The sequence below is a fragment of the Mytilus galloprovincialis genome, chromosome 12 (genome assembly GCF_965363235.1).
Source record: "Mytilus galloprovincialis chromosome 12, xbMytGall1.hap1.1, whole genome shotgun sequence".
NCBI classification, from domain to species: domain Eukaryota; kingdom Metazoa; phylum Mollusca; class Bivalvia; order Mytilida; family Mytilidae; genus Mytilus; species Mytilus galloprovincialis.
In genome coordinates, this window is record NC_134849.1 from 35,034,657 (window position 1) to 35,044,617 (window position 9,961).

The window sequence follows — 9,961 nt, forward strand, 5'->3', positions numbered from 1 at the left end:
ACAGTTAAACTGTAGATACGGTTTAAAGTTCGCCTTACAAATTCAGAGCATCGTAACCGAAAATTACCACAGCAGAGACAATCTGGCTGCGAAAATGCTCCCTCCCCCTGAACATCAGACAACATAAAAAAAAAACACATGTACATGTAATACACATGAATATTATATAACAATGATAACCTCATTTTTTTGTTGTTGTATCGTAGATAATTATCCCGTTTCCCATTACTCGCAATTGAAATAAATATATACTGTATGTCCTCAGTTGTGAAATCGATCAATAGTTTAAATACCTACCTACATGTAGGACTTGAAAAAGATAGATATAATTGATTGTTACATAACCATATATATACTTCACTGATACCTTATGTAGGTAGGCTATTTTAAGAACAATCTCATATGTATTACGACTGAATGAAACAACTTATGACAATAAACCCGGAAGTTATAAAAATGTTTTATGAAACAACATGTCATGAATATTCTGTTGGGAGTTTCATTGACAAATATCAGAATGAAATGCCACAGTTGGTCATGGTTAAACATGGTTACCAAGGGGAAACTGGAAACGACACCTTGGATACAGGACAGGTATGAATTCGCGCGCAATCTCTCTCTCTCTCTCTCTCTCTCTCTCTCTCTCTCTCTCTCTCTCTCTCTCTCTCTCTCTCTCTCTCTCTCTCTCTCTCTCTATATATATATATAATTGTCACAAATTAAGAGTTGTAATGAAATCAAATAATACAGGAAATCGTTACTTGTGTTATGTGGATGCAGGGAATGTGTCTCCGTGCTTGCATGTAGTGTATGCCCTTATTTTTAACAGTAAGGGTTTTTGACTTATTACAGAGCTTCTTTCACATCCATTCGTTGTTTCGGGGACTTTTAAACATTTTGTAGCTTAAAAAGTTTGTTTATTGTTGAAGGCCATACGTTGATCTATACTTGTTAATTTATATGCTACTTGGTCTCTGGTAAAAACGGGAGTCTTTTCACAGAAGATGAAGACAAAAAAGAATTGAAAGTTGTACTAAAATGTTTTTATTAAATGCATGTGTCCCAGGTGTTTATAAAAAATAACTGCACGAAAAAAAGGAGAATGACAACTAACATTAAAAAAACAATATCCACTACCACGAACAAATGAAATAACCTAGACAATAACCAAAATGATGAATTAAACAATGAGATGTAGAGGTAGGTTACTGTCTTATTTGTTTAATTGTATATATTGTTGTCTGTTTCATGTATACTCTATACATTTCGTGACAAACACTACACGCTATATATATAACGTTAGGTTAAATGTGAATATAAACCCTGGTATATGTTCAATCCATACACGCCGAACCGGACTTTTACAAAAAAATAAAATAGTGCGCATGAAAACGTCCTCCTACCCTAAGTTATCATTTTTACTTCGAGCTATCAAGTACCTACTACATGTATTACGCCTCAATATCACATACTCAGCTGAGAAAAAGTAAACACACACATTGTAAATATTTAGCAACCATAGAGACCAAGCTACCTTACTTAACCAACGAGGTATTATCTTATTTGAATATCTTGACACTTACACAAGTTAATTGTTATAGTGTAAATGTGTTGTCAGTAAAATTGTAAAGTACGCGGACACTGGTTGGTTTAAATTAGTGCAACTAGAAAATGAATTTTATTGTTTCTAAAAGATGTTAAAATTGGACCACTATGCGGTATGGGCTTTGCTCATTGTTGAAGGCCGTACGGTGACCTATAGTTGTTAATGTCTGTGTCATTTTGGTCTTTTGTGGATAGTTGTCTCATTGGCAATCATACCACATCTTCTTTTTTATATATTCAGTCATGACTATTTCTTCCGAATACGAAACAAGCATTCCGTTCTTTGTGTTTTACTAGTAACCTCTGAAAAGATGAAAAGTATAGAAGACACTGACAACGGTATGGCTTAAAAAAAAAAACGACCAACAGACAGACAATAGTATACAAAACATAAACAACTAAAGACTGAGCATCACGAACCCAAAAAGAAACACACAAACAAAGGGTAAACGCAGGTATTGCTGTAGCCCTCATTGTCAATCGACGTCATTTCGTTCATATATATTAATTATTTTTGCATACAGGTACTCAGAATTCATGGTGTATACAAACAAACCAGAATTTTAGCAGACAGGCAATAGTATACAAAACATAAACAAGTAAAGACTGAGCATCACGAACCCAAAAAGAAACACACAAACTAAGGGCAAACACAGGTATTGCTGTAGTCCTCATTGTCAATCGACATCATTTCATTCATTTATATTAATCATGTTTGCATACAGGTACTGAGAATTCATGGTGTATACAAACAAACCAGAATTTTAGCAATAGTAAAGAAAGATTCCAACAGATGTTTTGGATATGGAGATATTTCAGTCAGTATCCCACAACATTGTAACATACCGGTGTATCTCATCAAAAGAAATAATACAGGTAATGAAAACGTTTACATTTTGTATATTTATTACGGTAATGCGGTATGGGCTTTGCTCATTGTTGAAGACCGTACGGTGACCTATAGTTGTTCATGTCTGTGTCATTTTGGTCTTTTGTGGATAGCTGTCTCATTGGCAATCATACCACTCTTCTTTTTTATATAGTCCAGCTGAGGATATCATATACCTTATACATTTCTAATGGGTAGCATGATTAATCCTTAAATGTATTTATAAAAAAGAAGATGTGGTGTGACACAAGAGACCAAAGGACACAGAAATAAACAACTATAGGGTACCATACGGCCTTCAATAATGAATAAAACCCATAGTCAGGTATAAACGGCCCCGAAATGACAAATGTAACATGATGGGATCGGTGTGCAAAGGCTCCGTGTTGAAGACCGTACTTTGAACTATAGTGATTTACTTTTTACAAATCTTTACTTGGATGGAGATGTATCACATTAGCACTCATACATGTACATTTAATACATTTTCATATGTCTTTTAAAAAGTATTCTTATATTCATTTTTAAAAGAACGTAGTTTTATTAGCTCGGTAGATTGTATTCTTCTTTTTTTTCAGATACGGAAAAGTTTAAGGAAAACATATTTTAAAGGAGTAGGTTCAATAGAGCCCTTAGATAGCCCCATAGTTAGCTTCAATTTCAAATTAGGATTTATTGACAAATATCACAATGGATCATAGTAAATACATTGACAAAATAGGAAATAGGCCTTTTTGTTGAAAATTTACGTTTCTGAATTTTATTCGTGACGTCAAAAATAGTACTCAATTTGATTTCCCACAAAAAAATCAATGAAAAGGGGTAAATTTCCACTACTTATTGAACAGGAAATATAGAGCGCATACGTCGACAAAAAAGATCTTTGAACATAATGACATTTTACATGTCTAGCTTGAATATTTAATTTGTCTACGCTTGCGCTCTATGTTTCCTGGTCCTAAATTTAGCTGAAATCTAACGGATTCTGTTAAATTTCGCCAATAATCTCTTATTTTGACCTATTTGGGATGTAAAAATCTACGCTTTAGAATAAAACTTTGACAATAAAAGTTTTATTTAACTTTCTCACATGTTTTTAAGTCAACTTTTTTATCTTGTAACATTGAACTTTATAATCGGGGCCAAATATGATCCTTCAAGTTACCGAATTTACCCTTTTTTGTATATTTATTCAATTTTTTTTTTCGTCTGATTGATTAATTTTTGGTTGTTTATTTTTCCATAGGCAAATATTTCATGCATGTTCAAGACAAATACTTTTCTGATAACCTTCTACAGTCTGTGAAGGTTTGATAAAAAAAAACCCACCAAATAACAATCTCAAACAAAAAATAGATTTATTTCATTAAAAATTGACTGAGAAACACATCGGTGTGTTCTCTGTGTGAAATTATGGTTTCAGATTTAACTTTTTATATTTTGATCAGACTTGCTCATCTTACGATGGCGAATTTTTCATTCCTATGCGTAAATATAAAAAATGAAAAATCAAGAAGATTGGCCGTATAATTGGATGGAAATTTACACCCTCACTAAAAAAAAAACATGTTTAGAAAAAGGCAATAATTGTCCTTATTACTAGTTGTCGGCCCGATCAAGATACATTGAAGAACTGTGAGTGAGTTTTTCCAGCGGACGTTGCTGTATTTTTATGCATCATAAACGCGCAATTAGACGCCCATTCAGCGCATTATCTCTTTTGCGAACAAAAGCACACTGAGTACCAGAAGAAAAAGGACTTTATTTCTATACACCACTAAATTTTAAGTTCTAATTATCATACCATTCACCAGGAATGAAAATTTATATGTTTATTTTAACTATCAATTAAAATGGGGATCATCACTAATTACGCTTTACACAATATTGAGGGCGTCAAACGTCAAAAATGGTGTGAAGAAGAACCTCGCATCAATCTGTAACCAAACGCTGAGCTGTATTTTTTACTTGTGATTTTCTACATAATTTAACGGTCTACACAGCCCTCGCTAAATTATCAATATGATTTGTGTAAATTTAATATTCAAAATATACCTCGAGCCTAGAAGGGAAGAGCTATACACCGTAAGGTTTGGGGTTTGCCAAGCTGTGTGTATTCACAGATGTTCGAGGCGATCACGTTATCAGGCAACCGCTGGGTTGTATTAATCTTGTGACTATTTATTTCAGTGAAATGTTCAGCATTGCTACATGAAGTTATTGCCAAACATAAACTACCAGTCGAAGTCAAGTGTGACACCACAGAGGAACCAGAAATAACACTTAAAGGTCGTAGAGTACGTTTAACTGGAGACATTAGACTTAAATTGACACAGGAATGCGATCTGAAATTCATGTATGGGAACCCAGTTAATAAAGGTTTGTTAATTAGAAAATAGTCAAATATGTTTAGAAGGAAGCACTGGCAACCAGTTTCCTGAAATGCAATTTCGGCGATTTAATTTCGCGACTTTGAAATTAACTTGATGTAGTTAAACAAGGAAAGATCCAAATTAAACATATTAGTCGCGATGATTTATATTCGTGTTATTTTTCTACTCGCAAAAATCGCGAAAATGGTTTACAGTAGTAATAATTAACATTTACCATCCCTAAACAAATCTTAGGTTTACCTCATTATTTTATTTACATGATTATATAGAATATTGAGACGCTGTAAGATTGCAAATGAAATAACTATCCACTGATATCAACTAGAGAATTGACTCAGATATTAGCTGCATTTTATAGCTAAAGAGTGTATATGTAACTACGTTTATTATAAGCAAAACATTTGTATCTTAAAAATAAAACGATATAAATAAGTTTTAACTATTCTTAACAGTCACATGACATGGGTAAACTATCTTTGTTCTTACTGTGCTATAACCTGGGTAATGCACAGCTAAGGTTTGCATTAACTACCTCAGATATACTACACAGTTCAAAAGTACTCTGACCTTTAGGGGTCGGACCCTGGATTTTGGAATTTTCAAGACAAAGGATGGGGCAAAAAATAAAATATTTGATAACATCAATATAATTATTAAACCAGTGTTCCACAGCCAAACCGGATAAAAAATATTTTTTTGTGATTTCTATCAAAAAGGGATGTATTTCAAAATAAACAAATAAATTAAATCTGATGTTGATTAGTTTTATACTCCATGGCCTTTATTACAACTTAGTAGATAAGTATGCCAGGTTTTTTAGTGACTAGGATTCGACTTGACGAGGATCGTATTAAAGGGGGGGGGGGGGGGGTAAGCAACAGATCAATCAGACTTTTCTTAGATGAGACATATCTTCAAAAATTATTACTGTAGAAAACTAAATTTGGAGGGGGAGGGGGAGTTAGAGATTGTAAAGAGAAACATTTTTTTCTTCAGTTTACTTAATATTTTGAATTTCGGTTCATCTTCCTCTAAGCATATTATTGAGGGAAAGAAAGGCAAGCAATTTATACCCAATATTTCTTATATTTTTCATTTTTCTTTCACATTTAAAAAATACACCAAACGGAACTAAAACTGTAGGAAATGTAGATTATACGCCAATAAGACGGCAATCAAACGACAAAAACAAATTAAGGACTTCTAGAGGGCTACATATAGTATAGTTTTCAACTAGAAAATTAAAAAAAAAATCTTTCCTTAAATCGCAATCCTCCAAATAATATTTTAATAATGGACGAAGCCTAAATCTAAAAAAATAATAATTTAACACTTACCAATCTTTAACTTCATAAAAACATATTTCCCCCTTTCTTTACCCTACAAGAAACTTTTATAGGAGCTACTGATAACGGATTATCGTCCCCATATTTCCAAAATGTTTACGTAAATTGATGGCGTCATGTGTTAAAACAGTTATTGACCATTCAAATCGTTAATTAATATACTATTTAATCTGCACGCTCTGGATGACCCTTCAACCCGAAATCCTACGTCGTTCGGGTTAATTAGGGTCACCCGAGCCGTGCAGATTAAATCGTATATACCGACTTGTTTGGTAAATACCTATAACTTAAAAGAAACCAACGACCTGATTTATGTTCAAAACAACTAATAAAAAAAAAATAGTATGCATATAGAAATACAAACGACAACCACTGAAAGCCGGCTTTCACAAAGAGTTGCGACGTAAATATGGTTTCAGATGCCAACTAATACCTTAATTAAAAAGAGATAAAAGTGTAACAGTCTAACATTAAACATATTACCTTTAAGTCTGTTTTACATGCATACATTTTGCACTATCGTTATAACATTTTACAGGACAGTTATATCGGAATGTTATTTCCATACCATATCACATGACCGGCTTGACGTTGACTGTCATAACAGGGTTAGAAAATGGTAACCAAGACTACTGGGCGTCAATCTTACATTCCATGACTTATACAGCAGACAACTACATCAAATTTGAAGGCAAAATGGGTGGAAATGGTAATTACTTAAAAAAAAAAAATTTAACTGTTAAAAAACTAATGCATGTATGAAGGAAATAAAATGTTCAAGTTAAAGTAATCCTCCAATCAATCTACCTTATTCTGATTCTATGTCAACCAATCTATGCTCTAATTGCAGAAATTTAAAAAATAACAATTTGAATTATAAATTATTTGGTTTCCAACATGCAGTAGAGGAGCGATTACACGACCTCTCGCTTCAACGGAGCTCACAAACTACCTAATTTGTATTTTATTTTGAAATCAAATTTTAATATTAATTGTTTATTCAAATTATATCACGTTCCCCATTTAATATCCGATGAACCAGAGGTGTTGGTCAGTAGTTATTCAGATTTATTGATTGATTGTTGTTTGCTTTACGCCGTATAAGGACAAAAAAGCTATATCGCGGCGATGAAATTATTGAGTATAAATACATTAAAAGCATTTGATACTCTATCAAACTTAAATTTTAGACTCTTATTTCCGTTTTTAACAAATTTTTTGTCAGCATTATATCTACATGTATCTGATTTAAAATATACTGAGCCAAAAAGTTAAGCAACACTTTTTTTTGTTGTTTCTGCCAAAAACAATATTTTGATATCATTGATACTATCCTAAGGTTCACCTGTATTTTTAAACAGTCGTACTTTTTTTCCGGGTGATTGATTTCCCGCCATTTAAGCTTTGCAAGTGTGATTGATGTTTTACTTTCAGTACCTGCACTTTTAAAACAAATTTCTAAATTTATTTTTCGCTAATGTTCAGAGACACACCATTGGTAAGAAAAACACATAAACGTTTCGAAAAAATTGCATGGGGCGTCAACCAGGCCTCCCTGAAAATGACAGTCAAAAAACTCTTGGAATGCTTGATGAATGAGTGTTGCTGACGTTGTGGCTCGATTTAATGTGCATAAGTCAACAGTTTAGAGACTAAAAAACAGATAATTACAAATTGCAACTGCACAGGATAAGTCGATAGACCACAACAAACCAACGTTAAGGGAGGAGAGCTACATTCGCTTAACGTCAACACGTGACAAGTTTGTTCCGGCGACATGAGAAGTGCATTGACTAAGGGAAGCTGATGGGGTGTTTGCCAATCCTTCATTAATGCACGTGGAGCGTGGACAAGAAATTGATTTTGAATATCACCATACCCATTTTCGCATTTTGACTCTACTGTGCTCCATACAAGGACATTCCTAGTGAATTATATGTATTGAGTGATAAACATGCATGTTACTTATTCAGTTTTTTACTTAACTATTCAAATTATATGTTGTTATGATTTTGTTATAAAGTAAAAAATAAATATTTTGTTGGTAAACTCTTTTGGCTCAGTATAGTAAGTCTTGATTAAAATATCATCCTTTTTGTTTAGATTTTGTCACGTTCTCTACATCAGCAACTACAGCTACAATGGAGTATGATTTTATTGGGACCAATAAATCCGATATGACATTACATAAGACGAAAGACCCAACTTATGTATCAACTAAGTCCACCATCCAAGATGAACATTTCTATGAGGAAATTCCAGCTGATAGTGTCAAGTCCGAACAGCTTAATGTATCTAACAGAACAAAAGTGTCTTCAGAAGACAGTGAAATTTCTGAAATTGCAAATCTTCCATATGAAAATTTAAATAAACGAAGTATGTCAAACAGTGCAATAGTGTCTTCAGGGAACGGTGTTTCATCAAAAGTGTCTTCAGAAGACAATGAAATTACTGAAATCTCAAATTTTCAATATGAAAATCTAGATAAACTAAGTATATCAAACCGAAAAATAGTGTCTTCAGAGAACGATGATGTTACCGAAATCGCAAATTTTCCATATGAAAATTTGAATAAACCCAGTACAGTTGTCAAATTAGATTCTGATGATTTACAAACTCTAGCAACAACCACTACGATGGATTTAGCATTTGAAAACCAGGAGTATCAAAATACACCTAAATCAGAAAGCACAAACAATTGCTTCGAGACAAAGACATTATTGGATAAAACTTCTCCGAGGATAAATATCGTAAATTCAATATCTTGCCCTCCTGACGTGGAGAATTTGTCAGTTCAAGAATTAGGACAGTATTTACATGTTTTGAACTTAGGAAAACATGAAGAAACCCTTTCCGAAGCTCTAATTGATGGATCTCTTATCAAAGACCTGGATGAAAAGATTCTCCGAGAAGAGTTTGGTTTCACACGATTTGAGGCAATCAAACTAATGAAATTCGCGCGTAATGGATATTTACCGAAAACTTCACAAGAAACATTTTTATAACGATTATTTCAGACAGCAAAACAAAACAGGTCCTTATTTTTGTTCGTGAGAATGCCCTAGTAAATAGTTTAGTTTGATCGCTATAGACGGGGAGAGACATCGACTTTTATTTTTTTGGTCTGTAAAGGATTTATTTAACAGTATCTTCTTTGAATACGAAAGCATGCTAAGCATAATTATCAAATTTAATAGAGAAATACATTATTATTACATTTGACAATTGTTGTAAAAACAATGCCGTATTCTTTTCCTTGGATTTAATATAAGCGAATGAGACTTATCGTCGTATTTGTTCTGTTTAGCCGGAAATGCTCACCTCTCAGAAGTATATGAGAGTTTCGACTGCTGGTTTTTCTGTAACCTTTGCAATTTTAATGTCTCTTAGTCTTAGCTATCTTTTGTACATTCGTACTTGATTCATTTAATGATGTAGTTGTTTTAATTGAGACAGTTGCTTTTATTTTTTAACATTTAATACATTTGTAAATATAATTTGCCTTAAACATAAACAAATATATTTTGTAAAACTGGTACTCAACAATAAAGTAAAACACAAGAACATACCGGTTAAGAGTTTGACTACGGCGCCATGATAATTCAAACCTGTACTATTTTGAAACTTACGAGAATGAATATTCCCTATTATTCTCAAAGCTGGAAGCACAGTCATTTGTCTCAGAAAACTAATTCCTATATACCTTAATATAATGTGTTATATCAGGG

At 33.0% G+C, this 9,961-nt stretch overlaps 1 protein-coding gene across 1 annotated transcript; it reads left to right on the top strand.

The window, feature by feature from the left end:
• Positions 1 to 416: 416 nt before the first annotated feature.
• LOC143055647 (uncharacterized) lies at positions 417 to 9,512 on the top strand. Its single transcript, XM_076228810.1, has 5 exons — positions 417 to 594; positions 2,331 to 2,481; positions 4,685 to 4,873; positions 6,772 to 6,942; positions 8,337 to 9,512. Exons 1-5 carry the CDS (start codon positions 418 to 420, stop codon positions 9,236 to 9,238), a joined length of 1,590 nt encoding a protein of 529 aa, XP_076084925.1. The 5' UTR covers position 417; the 3' UTR covers positions 9,239 to 9,512.
• Positions 9,513 to 9,961: the final 449 nt, after the last annotated feature.